The sequence below is a fragment of the Seriola aureovittata genome, chromosome 13 (assembly GCF_021018895.1).
Source record: "Seriola aureovittata isolate HTS-2021-v1 ecotype China chromosome 13, ASM2101889v1, whole genome shotgun sequence".
Taxonomy (NCBI): Eukaryota; Metazoa; Chordata; class Actinopteri; order Carangiformes; family Carangidae; genus Seriola; species Seriola aureovittata.
Window position 1 is genome coordinate 16,158,990 of NC_079376.1, and position 21,930 is coordinate 16,180,919.

Genomic DNA, 21,930 nt, shown 5'->3' on the forward strand with positions numbered 1-21,930 from the left:
CAATACAGACGTCACTGCTCTGTTTGGGAAAAGACGGAAGATGACTTGTTCTAAAGGTCAACAGGATAAACTGCAGATGAACTGATACACAGCAGAGCGGATGGGCAGTTAGACAGGTAGTGGTTGTGATATGACTTATGGGCGGATGGAAGTATACAGTAAATGAACAGATGGTAGGAGGTACTAAGGAATGACGAAGTGGCAAAATCACAACCAAGTTTAAAAGTACATCTGCATATTCTACAAGTCCTTACAACGTGATTATTACTGTTACAAAGTCTAAAAACTCCCTGAAATTAATTCAAGATATGAAAAAGTATTTAAACAGCTAATCTACTACATGTTCATTCGTAGAGTTTTACAGAGTTACTGACATAAATATGCACTGAACTGTTTACTAAACATAATTGGGCTTTATGACTACTTTCCCATTAGTGCAACGTTGTCTTCTAAAACATGTGAACCTTCATATGAACTAGGGCTGCACTATTAATCAAAATATATTTGAAATCGCAATATGGCCAAACGCAATATCCATATTGCAGGAGCTCCGATTTTTTGATAAAGGTAAAATGTGTCACAACGTACCATAAATGAAGCATTGGAGTGCTATAGAGACGTACAAATGATATTCTCCAGATGGAAAGGAACATGCTTGTTTGGTATAGACCCCGGCAACAATCACAACTTCATCATCATTTTTATTTTTTTCTGTGAAAATTAGATGAAAAAATTCCCATTCCCACTGTAATCGTGACTCCTATCGCAATATCTGTCAAAATAGTTGCAATATAATTTCTTTTGCATATCCTTCAGCCCTAACGTGAGCTATATTTAGCTACACATAGTCAGATTTTGCCTGGTTTAATCCTTTACTTGGTACAATATGTGAATTCATTACCTGGTAAGAGGTGGATATCTCTTTGCCATTGACAGTGAATGTCACCAGGCCGGTGGCCAGGTCTATCAGACAGCCAATCTCCAAGTCCACGTTGCTGCGACTGGAGGTGTGAGCAGCGCTGGTCACGTCACCACCCCACAACATGTAGCAGTTACTCCTCTTCACACTACCAGAATGCAAATATAAGTCATCAATCATGTCTTTCTCATACGTTATGGTTGAGCAGACACAAGATGAACACACAATACTGGATTTCCTTCAAACAAAAAGTTTTCCCAGACACAGTCTCACCTCTCGTGGACTCGTCCTCGCTCATCGCCCAGGGTTACAGTCACCGTTCTGTTTTTGCTGAGGTTGAAATTGTTGCTATGGTAATGGTAGTCTGGGGTAACCCATCCAACCCACACGCCGGCAGGGTCCTGACCCGCGAAAACCCTCACTGAATGATAGTACTGTAATGACACATAGCAGAGTTAGCCAACACAGTGAGTAACCACAGTGAACTCTAGCAACAACAACAAAAAAGAAATGAGTCAGTACCGAAGTGATGCTGCTGTAGTCCACCCGTCTGCTTTCATCACTGTGCCTCACAGATCTCAATGGATACCTTTTAAGAACATTATAAATGGCATCAGAAACCAGAATTAGCAAGTGATGTTAGAAACAATACTTTTCAACTGCATCTACATGATGGATATTACAAAATATACATTGTAAAACAAGATACACAACATGCAAAAAAAAAAAAAAAAGGCAACTCAGAGTTGCTTGCAGTTTGGCTTCACTTCATGATTCTGTGGAGGTGAGCACCTGTGTTTGACTTTAAGGGTGTCTTCCTCATGCACTCCGTTCATGTCCACAACTGGACAGGACTTGAAGAAGGAGTGGAACTCCACAGGCATGCTGAGACGGCAAAACACCATGTCGGCGTTACTGTTCTGGGTGCCAAACGTCTTATGGGTCACTTTAAGACACGGGGGGCTGTCGACGGTGCCGTCAATCCTGGTCACCTGAAAAGAGTTGAGAAAGTCTTCGTGTTCATCCAAGCACCAATTTCGCCACTGTAAGGAATGAGTATTTCTCCGCTGCTGTTCTTACTGCGATGTGGTTGTGGTCCTTCGGCACGTTGACAAAAGTAGGCAGACGCTTGCTGAACCACATGGTGACCTCTCTGTTCATGTTGACAGCGAAGGGCTCAAACCCTTCCTGAAGGCCGCACATGGTGTAGTACTTGAAGGTGCTCGCATCTTTCCCCAGATTCATCCGACCCACCTGAGACAGGCCGAGACTGCACACTGGGATGAATCCTGAAGGACAGCCAGAGGTAATAAAGGAGGGAAGAGGAGAGGGAGAGAGAAAAGAGAGAGCAAAAAGCCTCTAAGAACACAGACAGCAGGAGGGGAGGGAAAATCAATCCAGCTTTTGCAAAAAGGCAATTTACAAGTGTCACATTAAATAAGGGTGATTTCGTTACAGGGAACCACTTATTTTTCACTTATATGCCCAGCATGGTCATTCCAGGTTAATGCCCCCTGCTCTGCATGTGAGGGCTTTATTAAAAGATGAGTGGACGAGGTCGAGGACAAACGACCAACAACTCTTTCTCCAATCACCTTATCAGTCAGACATTCCCTGACCTTCAGCTTCTGTATCTGGCTCTGTAACCACACGCATAATATCCACATTCACACACACACACACACACACACACACACACACACACACACACACACACACACACACACACACACTTTCTCACCATCCTCAGTTTCAAAGTCGGTGAAGCAGAGTTCCGAGCCCTTGGTGGTGATGAGGATCTCTCCATTAAGGGTGAAGATCATGGACTTGTCCTCCATGTTGATCATACAGCCCACCACGTCCCCAGCATGCCAGCACCGCCCGAACAAACGGCTGCCCATGTTCAGACAATGGCCCTATGTACATAACAGACACACAGAAGACACTCAGAAATAGATTATAGCATATGGACTACAAAAACTGGCCAACATAACATGTCATTATATCTAAATTTTTTATTCTCAACTCTTTACTTTCCTTGAAGCCACTCATTTCAGTTTCATCTGTTTCATGAAGTGATTTGAATATTTAAATAAAGGAATAAGACAAGTCAGTTTGATAGTATAAAGAAAATGACACTTGATTCAACAACCCTGCAAACCCCCCCCTTACCCTGTATCCATCAAAGACGAAAGCCAGTTCATCTGTGCCAAGTTCCACATCTGGCTTACATCCAGGCCTGGCCCAGCCCACTCTCATGTCTCCTCCCGTCACAGACTCAAATTCAAAGTACCATTTCCCGGTCTTCACCGAGTACGTCCTCTCTACTCTGAAGAAGCGGATCTTGTCGATGCTGAGCCGCTCAGCCACTTGTCCTGCAGGGTGGTGGGGAGAATGGTCACGGAGTCAGATTGTAGATTGCTGCTTCGGGAAGCATCAGGACCCAACAAATAAGGAAACGGATAATGGATGAGTTAAACTCACCGCCTTCTTGGTCCGAGGGCTCAATGTTGTATCCATAGCCAATCAGGGTGCGGATAGCCTCCCGGAGGCTGTCCCTGTTCGACTTCTTGGTGCGCTCATCCAGCAGAACATAAGGAACCAGGCGAGGGTTGCGCTTACTCTTCAGATCCTGCAGGGAGAGGACGCAGTTCGAGACGATTTTACGCACCAAGCCCCAACCCCCTCAACTATCGCTGTGCAGTTCATCAATTGTGACTCAAGAGAGCCAGCTCAGTGGTACAACTGTGTTTGCTATGACAGTGCAGTCAATCCCAGTGATTGAGACATTAATTGGCCATTTACTGCCAAAGGGTTACCGCTGCTCATTACATTCCTCTATGTTTCCTGTGTCATTTCCACAGAACTCCCACAGGGGGCCAGGGTGAAAACATGGAGGTATCATATAAATACTACAAGCAGTTCATTTGAAATCCCGCTTTGCTTATTAAGATCGTAGGCTGTTTGTTTTATCTGGCATAACAGCTTTCCCATTACTAAAGGGTTTAACTGAAAACCATGTGACATTGTTTCCAAAGCGCTGGTCAGTTGTTTGGTCTTGTGTTGTCAACTATGACCCTGGATCTACAAACTGTAAAGAGGACACGGACAAAAAGTCAATTAAGTTTAATTAGCAAACTATACTGAGAGTTAAAAGGTCAAACCTAGTGTTAACATAAACTATAATGTAGGTGTGTTGTCTTAAGAAATCTGGATATTGATTTAAACTGTGCAAACTGAAGTGCATATCAGTTTTTCCCACATTATTTCTAAAATGGGGCAAAATTAATGAGACTTTACTCACTACATGTAGAAAGAGTGGTTGTAGTTGGTGATATTGTGTAATATTAATTTCTTTATCTATGTAGATAAAGAAATTTACAACAACTGCAGTAGGAACTGTTTTCAAAAATGGTGCCATAAACTTGTTCAGTTTTTAAAACATCTATTTCATACTGGAATGAAAAATTAATGGGGGTGAAGCAGTGGAATATTTATCATTCCAGGAAAATCTGTCATATCCAATTTCATGGCAACAGTAGCACCCAAACCGGGATGACTAGCTATATACAGTTTTAGCTTTTGTTTGGTCAACATATGAGAGGGGACACGCTGTATCCAATATGTTCTGCCCTTTACTGTAGAGTATCTCATTGTGACTTGAATTATGACTTAAAGCTTGGAAATGTCAGACTAAACAAACTGACATGTGCACTGGTATAGACCGTGTAGGAGGTAAATTAATAAATCATGAGGGAGAAACTGAGTACATTAAAAAAGATAGACGAAAGAATAAAAACTTTGCCCCTTTGTCTTTAATTATTATATTAAGAAAATAGACTTGTTTTCTTGATTATATTTTTTTAGGGTGAGATTTTTTTCACCAAAATAATAGTTTTGGTCTCAACATACTGTACATGAACACACCAGCGTACCTGCTGGATGCCATAGGTCCATCCCTGTTTGATACGGTCCTTGGCCCACACATTGTGCGCATTCTCTGCCAGTTTGTCGACCAGCAGCTCCTGACCCGGAGTCAGTTTTATGTCAGACAGGTCCAGCGGAGATGGCTTATAGCCATTGGACATCATGTAGCTATAGGAAAGAAAAAGATAATTTTCCCTCAGTTATGGCTGTAATACAGGGTAAATCCACTAGGACAAGTTTACCCACATTTATAGCCTGATATAAATGTGTAAAGCAGAACATATAGTATGTTAACAGTCATTTTTTTAAAACTCTTTTCTCATATTTCATATTTCTATTTTCAGATGATCATTAACTGGGTTTACACACCTTTTGATTTGTAGATCGCTTGGTGTATTATATATTTCAACTGATGGTTAAAATATAAATCTACTACTACTGTTTCTTTTAAATTTTTTGTAAAATTATAATACATAACTATATCTCTAACAGTCTGAACTGGGTTACATTTAGATAAGAAATATGCATTCTGATGAAATCGATACAGTAAATAAAAAAAATGCACTCTTACTTCTTAGGGAGTTTTATCTTCTTGAGGGAGTCCTCAGCATTTGGATTCACGTGAACTACACGACAGCCCAATGCCAGCAGGGTCCTGCGGAGGGAAAAACAACATACAGTTCAGAACTTACTTACTTTTGATATGACAGCACATGTGGATCCAACAATAGCAATAGAGTGGTTGGGAGTGTTCAGACGGAGCAGTGATAGGTGAAATTGTGCATGTCCTAATCTGTCAGGAGAGAAAGGGCCAAAGAACACCCAGAGGAAATGTGCTGGGTGAGGAGTGCTTTTGACAAATTTTCCTCACACCTTGTGAGAGGACAAAGTGACAGTAAAAATGAGTTTGATGTCACTCAGAAACCCATCATCAGATGAATCTTCCACTGCTGCAGATCAAGATTAATTGCAGCAAACCTCAATGTTCTCCTTTACCATTTAAAGAGCATTTATGTAGAGCGCTTATAATAGGTCTCACTGGGACTGTTCCGGGCAGAACCAAATGTTGTGTAGAGCGCTGACAAGCGGAAAAGGATCACACACTATGAGTAAGACTTTGTTTAGTGGTGCAACAGTGAAAATGGAAAATGGGAATATCCTAAACTTCAAGTAAAGAACCTACATGATATTGTTGTCTTAAAGAAAATATAATCTAACCCCCCCAAAAGTGTTTGTCAATCAATTTGTCCATGACTCTTCCAGTTGGTCAAAATAAAAAGGATGATCTATACCGCGCTCTACACCTACAGGTGTGTCTTGATACAATCATTACAAGGTTTTTGTGAGTAATGAGAGATACATACTCACAGACGGGGGAGGAAAACATACACATCACATCAAAATCATCTTGTGCAGTGTGTGGTATATTATAATTAGTACACACTGAATAATAATAATGACCAAGCAGACACGAATAAGTATATACATGTGGCGGCATAAATGTTAAATAATAATTACTCTATTGGCTCACCAACAACCTCAGCTGCCCATTAACGACTCCTCTGGTGAATTTCACAGCAAATAGTCTCTATGTTCGACTGGGGTATACTGTCACACTGAAATTAGATAAGCTACTTAATTTATTTCAATATTACTGTATTAAACAAACAGTGGTTACACGTAATAATATTTACTCATGTGTAAATAAAAAATGAACCTGAAAGCTACATCAGGCAGCAAAATTAAGTCTGCTGCTACACTCATGTGACGCGCTCCCCTCACTGCAACATACAGTATATCCAACGCACCCTTTTAATCATGGCAGTGTAGTTAGAGAGGCGCTCTGCTCACACTGTGCTGCATTTCTGCTGCCACACTGAAAGCATCCGTATGCTGTCACTGCCGCTACTGCTGTTGGACATCAAACATCAATACTGTATATATTCTACACTGACATAATAATATATTCCATAAGCGCTGACTGACCTATTTTCAACTAAGGTTTATATCTACTTCTAGTCATGTATATGATGCTCTTAAACAATGCTCATCAATAACAGTTTAAATCAAACAAAACAACTTGTCTGTAATTAATCTGTCTGCTTCTGTATTTGACTCCTTCCCACACTCTCTTTCTTCTTCTCTTCAAACACAACAGTAAGGAGCGAGGAGAAAATCAATCCATAAAGCTCAACATACTTTAGAGTTTCTGTTGACATCTGCAGATTGTAGTTCTTTTCTGTTTCTGGCAGCTTGGAGAAATCCACCAGGCATGGATGCTGCCGCTTATTATCATCCCTTATCTGTGAGAAAAAGAAAAATCACAGAAATAATATTTCAACTTTCCTCTGTAGCCTTCAGCATTGCATCTTCAATAGCTCCATATGTATGTACACCATGTGGGAAAGTTTACTAAATATATGCATATGAAACTCACAGCCTTGTAAGTCACTGTGTTACTGTGAACTAACAAGGGAACGGGAATACAGGGTGCTACTGGTTGCAGTGATAAGACAGTCTACTCTAGTGAACATGTTATGAAAGAGGAACGAGGGAGCATGTTTTCTTGGAGGAGATAGAAAGGTGCACAACTGGAATACCAAGTGAGAGGTGTAACGCCTCTCTCGAGGATGCACTTTATGCCAAATAATCCCTTGGCAATGCTGCGCAGAGGAGGCGGCATGGCAATGGTGGATGTTTACCAAGAAAACATGCAGGGCTATGTACAGATATGCAGCTGTGTGTGTGGGTCCAATGAACACCAGCCAGCTCTTTTGTGAATAGTACAAGAACTCAATGGGAAATCTCTTCTCTGGCAGTTCTTCCTCTTGCAGAATTATATTTGTGGAACAAACAACAAATGAAAAAGGTATTTATATGCAACCAGGACTAAGTAACAGACAATACTTTGTTTGTTCCCTCTACCGTAGGACATCTTCTGTGAATGCTGCTGTAATTAAACACAATACACGACAGCTACAGAGCACCCGAATGAGCTGCAGAGGAACCACATCCACTTTAAATCTATTACTATGTGCATCTTGGCGAGCTCTTGACAAGTTTTACAACTGTTTGACACATTGTTAGTTCTCTGACCCCTCGGCTTCAGTATAGAAAACGTCTTGACAATAAAAGTAAATATTCAGATTTCAATTTATTAAACAGGTCTAACACTTTACAGATATCTTCATTCTAAATTAAGGATCCTGCTGTTGTTCTGGCCAAAGAGGAGGCCTGTATAAAAGCTGGCAGTATTAGTTATAGAGGGAGGATTCTCATATATATGTTTGTATTATAGACATAAGAGCTGTGTTCCTTGTTCTTGTTTGTGTTGATATCTGTTCGTTTATGGGCAAAACAGGTCACTTGGCTTTATCCTTTAGCTAATAAACAATAAACCAAGAAAGTCATCACTGAGTACTTTGTTGACGAAAAGGACAAATTATTAATATTTTTCACTTTATAAATTGCACGTAAGACAATATAAGATTATATCGGGAAATACACTACTAGCTGGATGAGAAAATGAACACCACCCTCACGTCTGTCAGCTGGAGCCAGGAGACGATTAGCGTAACTTAGCATAAAGACTGAAAGCAGGAGAAGCAGCTAGCCTGGCTCTGTCCAAAGTAAAAAAAAAAAAACCCAACAAACACCTCTGAGGCTTACTATTTTACATACTTTGATCTCTAAACAAACTGAAACTTCCTGGGGTTTTGGTTTCTTGCAGCCTTTTGAACATTGGACAGAGCCATGCTAGCTGTTTCCCTCTGCTAAGCTAAGCTAAGCTAATCATCTGCTGCCTGTAGCTCTGTAGTTTGTGCACAGAGTGATAGTTACTGAGCCCAGCCAAGAAATCAATCCGTTCCAGAGTGACAACAGACTCTTGTCCTGTGTTTTGAATTTCGATGGTGGGGTAACCTTTGGGTTTACAGTTTGATGCTGGATTACGTCTTTAAAGAATCAGTTAGACACCCCATTGACTTCTCAATGGAAGAGGAAAAACTAGAGACACACACTTAAAACAAAGGCTTTCCTCTTGGTTTATTGCTGTGCTGAAATTGCCAAAACATCCTGTTCTGCCCTTGGGTGAAACAATACTTTGTAATTCATGACTTACTGTATTCTAAAACACAAACACAATGACTCTGCTACCTACAAACAAACTGGAATGAGGCATCTAAATGAGTTGTATGAAAAGCATCGAACATGGAAAATGAGTGTTCTTTCCACTTACCCTCTTTTTGGTGTGAACCGCAAATTATAAAAGAGAAAGCAAGATGACGTACAGGCTTTTTTGATGATTAAATTCTAACACTAGCAACGACTAATGCATTTCAAGCTGGTTTTTAACTTAAATTTGTTTAGAAAATGTGTAATTGTGATGTCTATTTCTCCACAAACATGGCAAAAAACGCATGGATTATGCTTCTTTTTTTTTTTTTATATATATTTTGCTCCAGAGTGATGATCTTGTTGTCAGAGAATTATAAAAGTAAAGGGACAATCTGCATATTTCTCACCTTGCCGTACGACCAGCCAAGCTCAATCTTATTCATGCCCCACAGTTCATGAATGTTCTCAGCCAGCTTGTCCCGAACCTTCTCCAAATGAGGTGGCATCACAATCTGAGGAAACGGGAAAAATTATGAATCTGAATGTAAAAGTTAAACAGTAATCACCACCCTGGTCTACTCCTGATAGCTTACCTGGCTGGTTTCCACAGGTGTGGGGATGAAGGAGGCCTGTGACATGAACTGGGTGGTGCCCAGCAGATCTCTGACTCCCTCCATATCCCTCTTGTACTCTTTCACCGGCTCCACCTTCATCTTCTCTTTCGGCAGCAGCGCCTCATAACATGGAGCGTAGCTCGACGGAGGCAGGAACTTAAAGTCGCCGTGTCGACCACCCAAAAGGAATCGCACCCTTAAAAGATAAAATGTAGGTCACATGTCGCCTTATTCTGTTACTGTACACACACAAAAAATGGGTGGGAATGCGTGTGTAAATATAAATTTTATTTTTAATCATGTATTTATCAGATTATATTAATGAAAGAAGCAGCCAGTGAAAAGAAAACCAACCATGCAGCTAAACATAACTACTTTTCCTCTTCTTAATCCACTTCAATCAATTCCAGCCTCTGCTCTAACAGGGACAGGTTTAGCTCTGGGACTGAAAAAACGTCTCAGGCCATCACAGTGAAGAGACTCTCCTGAGACCACCCAAAATAGCAACTCAAGTAGTAGTGGTGACGCAACCAGGCCCATTCTCACTGTAGCCCCTCAATTATTGAGTGGTGAGGATGTGCGGCTGTCATTTTCTGGCACGTTCATCTCCACAGAGATGTTCACCCTGTTCACTGGGTCAGGCTCGGAGGTGTCGCAAACCACCCAAAAGTGGTCATGAGGTCGAGCTGTCCATGTGAGATAATGAGCGTTGACTCTGAAAATCCTCAATACCAAGACACAGGTGAGATACAGGCAGATGGGAAGAGGGCACTGACATCAGCTGTGTTTGGTGAAGTAAACAAAGTGTAGTGTATAATAATGTGAATAGCCATGTTCTAGGTAATATAAATCTAAGAATGGACATGCTACAGAGAGAAACTTATCCAACGAATGTAATTAAGATATTTTAATACTTAAAATGTTAAGTTAATTTTAAGATGTTTTTAGACAGTTTATGGACAAAAATATTATGGGGTACTGTTAAGCTTGATCTTGGTTTAGTCATTTATGTTGTGTAATTGAGCTTTATAAATTACATATGTCTAGTTGGGATTTTTGCACAATGTTATTTTGGATTGTTGCAGATTTAGCAGTTTAGCATTATTACTTCCAGTTATTATTTAATTATTTACAGAATAATTAATGTGGTTTTGTTGTGTAATATTCAAGTTGCCTATTCATGTTCCCTTGCCTCAGGGTAATTTTAGTTGGCTGTTCGGCTGTTGTTTTATGGGAACAATTGAGGGTGTTAACAGTTAACATGAGTAGAGTCAGGAGTGTGATGTGTACCCTGAGAGAGTAAAGCTGAGTGACTTATTGTCATGTCAGAATCGGTTAAATAATAATATTATGCCACTCATCAAGAATTCAGGGTTACAGAAAGTTTTGGTTTCTTGACATGAGGAAAAATAAGCATCTGGTGACTCCATGGGGATTGTGTTAACAATGTTAACATTGGAGTTAGAAGCAACAAGGACTGCAGTAGAGGGGAGTTGGAAATACCAAGGTAGGAGTAAAAAGGGTGAGCAGAAAAGAAGAGCAGAATGACACTTGAGCACCATCTTTCACTCTAAATTGAAAAACCTATAGTTGGAGAGAGCTTGGACACACTTTTTAAGGAGACTCAAGAGCACTTGAAGCTTTGGCTACAGCGGATGCTTAAAAAAATCAATTCTGTAAATCATATATACTGTGAGAGAACAATGAGGCTATTAAATGTGACGTAGTTTGTAGAGGAGAAGATGTGGAAGTGATGCCAAAGACTGGAAAGTAATACACAGCTGTAATCCCTTTTCTTTCCTTATATAAATGAAAACAAAGCCCAAACAGGCAAAGATGAAATAACTGAGAGCACTCTCCAGCATGTTTGGGTGGGGGGATGACATGTTACTATACACCTCAGAGGAAACTTATCTTCCCACTGCACATACTCTATCAGGTATGGTATTACTTGTTGAGAATTCATTTTCAGGCAGTAAGAAATGAATTCACTCTTTGAGCCCTTGCATGACCAAATGAAATCACACTAGTCTCTTGGTGTCAAGTGTCTCTGGGTTTCAGAGAGTGAAAGCTGTAAATGCAAAATGCTGCTTTGCTCTACAAAGTAAGAGTCAATCATGGAATCAAGGGAAAACTGCTGGAGCCTGAAATTCCATTTTAAAGTCTTGTCAATCACACTATCTGTGGTCACCATGGCAACAGAGAGGATTATGAAGCCAGCATATTTTACCTTTGCCCAATCTGAAGGCCCTGAGGATTAATGCATTTGGAATTGAATGAGCGAGTAGAATACATGGATTTCAAGGCAGATTTTGTTTCAGTGTGTACATATACAGTGTGTATACATATATACACACTGTATATGATATATATATTGATATATTTATTCCATGTGTATCTCATTCATTATCAAGGAATTTCAGAATTTTAGGGAGTCTGCTCATCTCAGTCACCACACAGGAATGACAAATAAACACTCACTTGACCCCTGCAGAGAAGCTGACAACAGGGAAGAAGAGGCCGTCTGTGTTGAAATTTTCGAACATGCCCTGGACAGGCTGTCCATTGATCCTGAAAGAGATGCTGGGTGCTCCCAGGTCCAGACAACAGCTCACTACATCCTCTGAGGTCAGGATGTGCTGGTTCATGGACGCAACCGCCCGCGGGATACGACCTGTTCATGACATACACACATGCACACACAGAGTTATGTGAAATATGGCCCAGTGAGTGATGCTGGCACGTATCACGTCTTTCTCACACACACACACACAGAAATACACACAGGACACATATTTGTACACACAGTTACTCACAATCTGGGCAAGGAGATCGCCCCTGCAGGGTACTGACTCTGTCTAGACACAACCTGGCTAAAGCCAGGGTTACCACTCCTTTTTAATGCGTGAGCTTATTATGATCTCAGCTACACACACAAAAACACAGAATTTTCCTCCTCACACTGACCTGACCAGAGGTGGAGTCCATCAAAACCATAAGAGTAGAGGTCATCTCCAACTCCATTGCCCCCCCAGCCCTCTCCTCCTCCAGGGTAGGGAGCGTATCCTTTAGCGTTGGCCCAGCCCACTCTCAAGTGGGAGGGCTCGCTGGTCACAAAATGGTCCACCTGGTCGATCATCAGCTCATAGTACCACTTCTTATACTGAGCTGAGCCCTCGCTCACCCCCAGGAAGATATTCGGTCTCATACTGGCAATGAAGTGAAACACAAAATTGTTAGACGTCCCTCAGAGGAATTTAAGATCTTCTCGTATTTAATTGTAATACCTTATTTTTTCGTAAAACTAATGAAAAAGTCTGCCCTTAGGATAAGATCATTCAATTTGCTTCAAACGAATTTGGTCCAGGAAGTTCCTAAAAAGTGATATCTTGAAACAAGGCAGAGCAAAGCAGATTACTTTGCTAGTGTCAAGAAAACGATCCAATTAGATCTGAGATAAAATCAGAGTTAAAATTATCTCACCCTCAACAAAATACCTCTTCTCGCTGTTGAAAGGTTGAAAGTTAATAGGAAATAATATGAGATTCAAAGGCCCAGTGCAGTCTCAGTGCATCATTGTCCGAAGCATATATTGCCCCGTTCCAATTTGCAGACCATGTTGTTTAGTGTACTCGACCACACTTGTAGTAGTTTGTTGTTGTAGTTTTAGACGTGTACCTTGTACACTCAATTACACAGTCCAAAGGCAGGAATGGTGAATGAACAGAACTAGATGGTCTCTACTAAGACATTCCTAAAGTTTTAATGTCAATTGGTAACACAGTTATTTTCTTCAAATGAGACCCAACTTCCTTAGTTTAAGGTTTTATTTTTTAAGTGTAATTTTAAATGACGAAAAAAAATCAAAATTAAAATCAATATATCAGAGGAACATAATGTTGAAAGAAAGAATAGTGCGTTTATGGCTTTCTAACCTTTGCACATCATTGACCAGCTGGGTCTGCAGCAGCAAATCTCTCTTGGGCAGCAAGTGATCACAGATAAGGTTCTGATTGGTTCGCACAGCTACACCATTACACACACACAGCGAGCAGAGCACATCCAGAATCTGAAAAAGGAAGTAGAAGCACCAAGGGAGGAAAATGAGCAACAATAACACGAGGAAGAGCACAATTAACAACCCCCTTCCACCCACCCCCCACCCACCCAAATAACTGATTACACACTGACCCATTTTCCCCAATTAAACTCTGGATATGAATCCATACCTTTCAAGAAATGACTAATTATCTTTTTCTCTAATCACTGTCCAAGTTGCTGCTCTAGGGTCAGCTCCTTTTCATGCAACCCATGCATAATTACTCTGAGATGCTTATTGGGGGCAAAAACATGTCCAATAATATCCCTTTGATGTTAGGTTAACAAAGCCGTAGAATTAAATGGGCCGGGAAGCTCAGCCAACGGTGACAGGCCAGAGCACCTTCGCTTTATCATTGGCCCTTTTCTCCTGCTTCTATGGCAAAATGATACATTTAGGCTGATTTATGACCCAGGCCGGCTAACTGCCTGCTCCTGATCTCATTTCACTGTTAAGGTGATTGATTCATGATGGGGAGGCACTGCAACCAAACCTCCAGGAAGCTTCTGTCAAAGACAGAAGCTTGTATGCTGGGGGTAAAGGTAAGTTCAATGAATTAGTAGCTAAAGAGAAGAATCAGTGACAAAGAGGCCCAAAGGGAACTGTTATGGAAATTAATGTGCATCCAGTGATATGCTTTGGCCTAATGAGGAAAGGAACTGGAGATGACTGGATACAAGACAAACAGGCAGAAGGCATTTTCACTACATTTCATCTGCTTTCTTGCTTGAGTAAACATTTCTGACAACATCCCACTTTTTTTCCCGTATGCATCATAAAAGAACAGTTTGACCTTTCGGGAAATACATTTATTTCATTTCTTACTCAGAGTTGGATGAGAAGATTAATACCAGTCTCACCTTCAGGTAGAAGTGAAGCTGGGGCCAGCAGCAGGTTAGCTTAGCTTAAAGACTAGAAACAAGAGGAAACAGCTAGCCTGGTTCTGTCGAAGTTATGTAACAAAGTCCACTCACCAGCTCCTCTCAAGCTCTACGCACAAAAACTACAGTGTATAAATGACAATTGTCCATTAAACTGTAGGTTATGTACCGGATTATTTTTCTTGGCTAGGAGCAGCTTCCAGGCAACTGGCCGAGACACCTGGAAGTTACTGGCCCTGACCAAGATATTGATTTGGACAGCCAGGTTAGCTGTCTCCCCCTGTTTCCAGTCCTTATGTCTTTATGCTAAGCTAAGCTAACTGGCTGCAGGCTCCAGCTACATATTTACCTTACAAATGTGCGTGTGTGGCATCTTCTTGTCTGACTCTCAGCTAGAAAGTGAATCTCCCATATTTTTAATTATTTTATTCTTAACTGCATTATTGTATTTTCAGTATGTGGTTTCTTTCCACCAACACCACAAACTTATTCTCACCTTGTCTCACAACTTGGGATCAATGTGCAACATTCTCCATGTAGCGCAACCACATTATACACAAAGATGGAGCCCAGATGTGTCATTAATTCATATCACAGCAGAGCTAGTACCCTACATCCAACACTTGACTGTAGTAGCACTACTTGCTGCTCACCTTGTGGTTGCGTCCGTGCTTGTAGAGCAGTGATATGATGGACTTAATGTGTCCTCTCTGGATGATGTTGAGGGCCTCGGGGCTCTCAATTAGAATGCAGTGCAGAACTTCCAGGATGCCTGTGCAACCGCAAATTCATCAATTAGTTAACACCAGCAGAGGAGGAAGACACAAAAGAGGACACTCGTCAAAGAGACATCACCATAGATCAACAGGGAACACTCAGTGCTGCTGGTACATTCCTAACTATACATTTAAAAAGCAGAGGCACCTATATCATTTCTCAAGGAAGCAGTGTCATTTTTTTTTTTTACATCTTTAAAGACTTCGTGTCCCTGTTGGGGAGAGCTGGATTGTCACCAAAGGAATTTGATAATTTTGTGATGTCTCAGTAAGAAAAAATGCAGAGTATCTCACAATGCTGTCTAACTGAAGCCTCAGTGTGTGTGAGAATAATAATGAGGATACCTGAAGAAGACTCCAGTCTCTCCAGCTTGCTCACCAGCCAGTCCAAGTTGTTGGAGAACTGCGTGCAGTTGTTCCTGTTCCCTCGGATTAACGCAGCTGCAGTGTAGAAGGGAATAGTGTGCGTGACTCAAAATTGACAGTGTTGTTGTTCCAAGTGGTTCTATGGATCCCCTTCAGTGCACTGCCAAATCGCACTTCTTACACAACAGCAAAAACAATGTCACCCAAAGGTGGACACCATAAATGCACACCCAAAGCCAAGGAAGGCGAGAGGTTCTGACACCCTTATACATATTAATTTGGAAGATGCCTCAGATAGAGAGAAGGGAACGAAACAAGGAGAGAAAAGACATAAACACATGCGGACAAACACACCCACATATGTCCTAGCAAAAAAAAAAAAAAAGAAAGAAAAAAAAAAAGACAGGGTCACCTAACACAGACAGTCGGGGAAGAAAGGAGGGAGGCATCCAAAATCCACTTAGTGTTGTGCCGGAGCAGGTGTGCGTGGAGGAGGGAACGGGAGAAGAGAAGAACGTGGCTGGAACTCTAATATGAGCCAGGGGGTGAAATCAGTGTAAATAAGAGTGTGAAGGACACACTTGGAGGGCAGAGGGGCTTCAGCGTTGCCAGATGAAAGATTAACTTTACATAAAGGCTATCCAGAATGAGAGATATCCAAAACATGACAAGAAGAAAATCACACCTGCTCAATATTTTTCTGCCCACAAATGCATCTTTTATGCCATAACAAATGAAGTGAAGTGGAAATATTCAAGCCTAACATTGTATTCATCAGATACAACACGGCAGGATTTTCAGACAGAGAAGGACAGGGAAAAAAAAAATATATATATATATATATATATATATTGTTTTCCCTGCCATGTCATTTTAGTGAGCTACGTCTATATTTGACAGAGCATATGCTAGCAGTGCAAGATGTTAAAGCGAGTTTGGAAAGTCAGGACTGATGACATTGGGCTATAGGAACATAAAGAGTACAGCAAGAGCTAGTAAACAAAACAGAAAACAGCATAGGCAGTGATGAGAATTGACATACAATGGCCCAACAGCCAAAATGTTTGTGCATATGTGTGTGTCGGGGTGTGTGATGACTGATCTTATTGGGCTGGTGCCCTGGAAGCACATCATATAAACTGGAAAGCTCTTTTGTACACAGCGGGCCACGTGCCGCCAAGTCTTTTCCCGGACAATGAGAGAACGTGAGTATTAGAGATGGGAGTATCTATGGTGTGTGCGCATGTGTGTTGTGTGTCTGTGTGTATTTGTTGGGCTGTTTGAATTCTGGCACCCTCGGAATTCAATCCTCCAGTCTGAAGCGTCTATAAATGGCCGGTTAAATACCAGGTCAGCACAGTTCTTCATCACCACTGAGCCGCTGCGCTCGCAGCTACTTTATCCTCAAACGACGACTCTCGTCTCTGTGATTGATTACAGTGGGGAATCAGTTTAAGTGTGTGTGTGTTTGTACATACATATGTCTGTGTGTGTGTGTGTGTGTGTGTGTGTGTGTGTGTGTGTGTGTATGGTAGAGGGGCTTCTTACCCAGCAGCTCGTACAGCAGATTGAGAATATCTTTCCAGGCTGCTCCGGCTTCAGACCCGGCACACTCTCCAAAGTGGGCTGCACTGTTGTACACGTTCAGACGGTCGATACAGTTGGACACCAGAGTCAGCATGCCCTTGGAAATACACAGTGATCCACCATTGATTGATTCATTGATTAATATATCCACATACATATACATGAAAAAAACATAAATATGGAATATATATGTGTTTTAAACATTGAAATACTGTACATCTGATAGCAAAGACAAGCTGTTTTTTATTAATAGAATAGCGTAATTTGGCGAAATCTTTTCCTGCAGTATTAAATTAGTTGACCATCCTGAATGCAGCCCTATGGCTCTCTCCTGTCTCATTTGGTGGCCGTGTCATGGTGATTTATATTACAGAGAAATATCTATAGTGATCAGATATGCTAAATGGGGGGCATTAAAAAGACAAAATGGAAATTTCAGATGATTTATAATGTCAGGAAAAATCACGAGTCAGCCATCTGCAGTGACAAATTGACCTTCTTAATGCAATATATTAGGGGTGGGACAGAGATGTGCTATTTTGGTGTATTAGCACGGAAAGACAGGTAAATAAGATGAAAGCTGAACTGCTGAAATGTGCATAATTTGCAATGTGTTTTATGCTAATGTTTGTAAAAAAATTAAAATAAAAAAAAGTACATGTATTCCATTTAGCTAATATACATTCATGTTGGCTTGAGGCTACGGTGACACATTGTTGTAGCCTATTAGAGTTAGGAAGAGTTTGGATAGTTGACATCATAGAGCCCCCCTCCAGTAAGGCAGCTGACATTCCGTAATTGATGAAAGCAATTTAGGTCTTAGAGGCTTAGCAGAAAGCTTCAGTGCACTTGTGCCAGCCTCAGGAAAACTTATAACACCAAAGCTGCTGACACCTTCAAATGCAGTGCCTCCAAATACAAGATGGCATTGAAACACACCTCAAAGAATCATTTGCTTCAGCCTTTCACATACTTTTTTTTCCTTTTTGCAGCTTCGCCGCTGCTCTCGGCTCACTCCCATGTGCAGTCGCTTACTAGAATTACCTCAATCACAGCCCTTCACTCTGGGTTTGTAATATTTTTTCTGCACTGCAGAACAGCACACGGTATTACTAATTGATATTTCATGGACTGTTAGTTTGCTACGCCTTCCTCCATGGTGAAACTCACTTCCTGTTTGAATAGATTCTGTCGGTTCTTGAGCGAGCGCAGTTTGATCTGCCTCTCTTCGTGCTCCAGCTCAGCGTCAGGGAGCTGGAAATAGGTGATGAGGTCATTGAGAGTTTGGAGCACCTCCTCGACAGGCAGGGCGACCAGTGCCCTGTTCTTAAGACCCAGACAGTCTAGGTCTCTGGGAGGGGGAGACAGGAGGAGCATAAAATCATCAATATACACAAGAAAAACCCCTAATTCAAACACGACAGCCGTCCCCTACTGACGTTTGTGACCATGTGTGGTTTTAAAAATACTCAGATTCATCACAAATGCATTTAACCTCAGGTAAATACACTCTGACTGGGAGGCTGAGCCGACTTGAGCAGAAGCTGTGATGACTAACACAATGTTTGGCCCACAGGTTCATTCATGCTGAAATGCTGATTTCCGCTGGCCTGCTAAAAATAGCTCCTGTTGTACGCGTGGGAGGGGTGCGGGGAGATGTATGTGTCACAGCCGCAGGGGGCGGGGGCGAGGGGAGGGGGTTGGGGCTGACAGACTCTCTCACATGTTGCCGCCATGAGTGCCCCCGAGCCCAAGCCCGGAGGGACAGCGGGCCATTTGATAACAAATAAGGGTACTGGAAGCATCCACTTACGTGCTCCACGGCTGCCTTTTTCCAGACCTGGCCGTGCATAGCCGTGACGCCGCTTCAGTGTTTGCCATTTGGAAACGCATGACTGGACCACTGAGTGAGCTGTCTGGGGCTCTGGCACTCCACTCAGTCAAAACTCACAGGCCCAGAGTTGAACTCTCCGGCGGGTACATTGACAATCAGCAGGGACGTTACATCAGGACTGTGTGAGAGTCTGTGGGGCTTTCAGATGTCTGGTTTTCCTCAGCCTCAGCTATAATTTGGTGATGAAGTGATGTTGGGGAGTTTTTGTTTGATCACTTGTACTAACTATGCTCTACCATCATCAGTGTGGTGCTTACGTAACTTGTACCACTGACAGGACACTTCATTACCATAATAAAGTGGCTCAGGACAAATGTGGACTATAATTTGGTTTAATTGGGCAATTTGTGCGATCACGTCACTGACTGACACCAGTGAGGAATTTAGCAGCGTTTTCTTTTTTCTCGACCTACCTGATGAATCTGTTGAAGAGCAGGGTGGTGTTGCGGATAATGCGTGCTGCGCGGGACTCTTCGTGTTGACAGCGCTGCAGGGTCAACCCATCATCCATGTGACCTTCAGAATGTAGACACGCCTTGCGAAGGCATCACAGAGAGAAAAAGAGTGTGAGACACTGCTATGAGACGATAATGGGAAACAGGGAGAAGGATCAAAAAAAAAAAAAAAAAGAGGAAGAGGAAGACATTTAAAGGAGAAAAAGCCTCCAGTTGTCCTCAGCCAGCAATGAACTCCAATGTCTGGAACACAGGTGCTGACACTACAGGCTATCTGGCTGTGTTTACATGGAGGACACATTGTCATGCACATTATCGCGCGCACACCTCTATCACTTCTGCCACAGTAGCCGAGGGACAAGGTTTATATTTAGTCGAGGTAGAGATACGAACTAATAGACAATCACCTTAACTCAATCATCTCATTACCCCAAAAATAATTATCTGCTCCAAGGAATCTCATTTATTAATTTTGTTTGTTTTTGTGCACGCTTTGCATTCTAAGTCGAAGACAGAACGGTGTGTGTTTGTCTCGGCTCACTCGTCTCTTGAGGGGACCCAAACGGGCAGATTTGACATCAGGTGCCTGATAGGAAAGCCAGAGTCCTGTGGCCACGTGCGTGATGAAGCAGAGTGAGTCCCCGTATTTAATCTCCGCCACCCCCATGCCCTCGATGTCCCGCTTGGGGCTCTGCTCCAGCTTCTCCTGCACAGGGGACGAGAAAAAGAACACGTCAAAGCTGTCAGTGTGAGACGCACAATACATGTGCACATAGAGAGATACCACCTGCAGACTTGTTTTTAATCAAACCACCACCCAAATGTCAACAGCATCTGCCGTTTATGGTTCTATCCATCACAGTGATTGTATTTGTTCCGCTATTAGGATCACTGCGACCCATGATCGACATGAAAAGTCCTATGATAAATGACTTCACTTACATTCTATAATACCTGCTTTAAATCCACATTGGAGGGGTCACTAATAGGCTCACAATCACCGGCCATATCTAGAAACTCCATTACAGAGTACGGCTAAATGTTCGGTTCAGTCAGAGTCGGCAAGATCAGTTAAATTAACCTCTGTGGCGCAGCTTTCATTGGTCCAATAATTCTTGTAATTTTCATTGTCCTTGAAAAAAATGGTGATTTTCCAGTCCAAGGGGAGTGGGCGGTTCATTTGTGAAGGTTTCGAGGAGGTCCTTTGTAACGCCTTCGCGGTGGCACTTAATGAGGAAGTGTGCGGTTGATCCTGTGTGAAACAGGTCACCTTGAGGAACAGCGGGGAGTCGAGCGCGTGCATCTTCATGTGTGTTCGTGCCCTTGTGTCTGTGTGTCCTTGCCTTAGAGACTCTGAAGCAGAAGGCTGTGGCGACGGTGTCGGACTTCTCTCGGTCCTGCAGCACCAACCCCCGGTCCTCGGTCAGGGCCAGGTAGTGACCAGTGGTCAGGTGGCGCAGTCGGAAAGGCTGGCCCCAGCGGATGTGGCTCCCACTCCAGCTGTCAAGGTCAAACCCACATATTAAAACGAAGCACACATGCAAACATACAAGAAGAAAAAGGTTGCATTTCATAAGCCCTGAAGCCTAATATCTACTAATTAGTTGATCTAAACATTGCTGCAAGCTGTTAATTATCTGTCGCACCCTGTGGTAGAATAATTAGCAAATAACCAAAATCATTTCTCTCATCATTTCTCTTTGATTCTATTCAGGAAATTCAAAACAAAACAGGGTCAAAAAGCATGATAAATGTGACAAACATCATATTTGACACAAGACGTGGAATGGAAAAAGGAAAGGCTGCATCCCTGTAAGACTGTAAAAAAAAAAAAAAAGAAAAGATAGGATCAAAGACTTGAAAGAGACAAGGAGAGGGACAGAATGAAAAAAGAAAGAGGAAGGGAGGGAAAAAGAGACAGAGAGGCCACAGTGCAGCATTAAATCATAGGTGGTGAGAGAGTGGAAAGGACAAATGGGTGTAGGGAGAAAAAATAGAAAGCGGAGACAGCAGACAGCAAGAAAAAGGTGAGATGGGAAAAAAAGGAGAATGATGGAAAATGAAAGAAATAAAGTACGAAGTGAGAGGCAGAAAGGAAGGGAATATATAACAGATCACGTGAAACACAACCCACCTGATTCTGAGTGGCTCCAGCCTCCACAAGGACCTGGCCTTGGCGCCGGCATTACCCGTCTCATAGTTGACTATCCTGGGGATGCCAGAGAAGCGTGAGTGGGTGGGTGGTCTGTCTGTGGATGCTTTAAACGTCTAGCCACCACTGATACTGTCAAGGTCA

General features: G+C 42.1%; 1 protein-coding gene across 2 annotated transcripts in view; it reads right to left on the reverse strand.

Moving 5' to 3' along the window:
* Nucleotides 1-21,930, reverse strand: part of LOC130180043 (ryanodine receptor 3-like) — a 106,324-nt gene that overhangs the window by 46,215 nt on the left and 38,179 nt on the right. Inside the window, exons 9-32 of one of the 2 annotated variants that reach the window (XM_056393334.1) lie at nucleotides 21,769-21,843; nucleotides 20,978-21,134; nucleotides 20,176-20,340; nucleotides 19,593-19,714; nucleotides 18,456-18,636; nucleotides 17,247-17,382; nucleotides 15,678-15,773; nucleotides 15,210-15,328; nucleotides 13,512-13,645; nucleotides 12,544-12,785; nucleotides 12,058-12,250; nucleotides 9,556-9,772; nucleotides 9,370-9,474; nucleotides 7,046-7,149; nucleotides 5,418-5,501; nucleotides 4,855-5,014; nucleotides 3,404-3,551; nucleotides 3,092-3,294; nucleotides 2,661-2,835; nucleotides 2,000-2,208; nucleotides 1,712-1,911; nucleotides 1,442-1,508; nucleotides 1,193-1,353; nucleotides 902-1,067 (exon numbers count right to left, since the gene is read on the reverse strand). In XM_056393334.1, the coding sequence (XP_056249309.1) occupies nucleotides 902-1,067; nucleotides 1,193-1,353; nucleotides 1,442-1,508; nucleotides 1,712-1,911; nucleotides 2,000-2,208; nucleotides 2,661-2,835; nucleotides 3,092-3,294; nucleotides 3,404-3,551; nucleotides 4,855-5,014; nucleotides 5,418-5,501; nucleotides 7,046-7,149; nucleotides 9,370-9,474; nucleotides 9,556-9,772; nucleotides 12,058-12,250; nucleotides 12,544-12,785; nucleotides 13,512-13,645; nucleotides 15,210-15,328; nucleotides 15,678-15,773; nucleotides 17,247-17,382; nucleotides 18,456-18,636; nucleotides 19,593-19,714; nucleotides 20,176-20,340; nucleotides 20,978-21,134; nucleotides 21,769-21,843 (3,619 nt within the window). Of the gene's footprint in view, nucleotides 1-901; nucleotides 1,068-1,192; nucleotides 1,354-1,441; nucleotides 1,509-1,711; nucleotides 1,912-1,999; nucleotides 2,209-2,660; nucleotides 2,836-3,091; nucleotides 3,295-3,403; nucleotides 3,552-4,854; nucleotides 5,015-5,417; nucleotides 5,502-7,045; nucleotides 7,150-9,369; nucleotides 9,475-9,555; nucleotides 9,773-12,057; nucleotides 12,251-12,543; nucleotides 12,786-13,511; nucleotides 13,646-15,209; nucleotides 15,329-15,677; nucleotides 15,774-17,246; nucleotides 17,383-18,455; nucleotides 18,637-19,592; nucleotides 19,715-20,175; nucleotides 20,341-20,977; nucleotides 21,135-21,768; nucleotides 21,844-21,930 lie in introns of those variants that run through there. The other variant, XM_056393333.1, reaches the window with a different exon arrangement.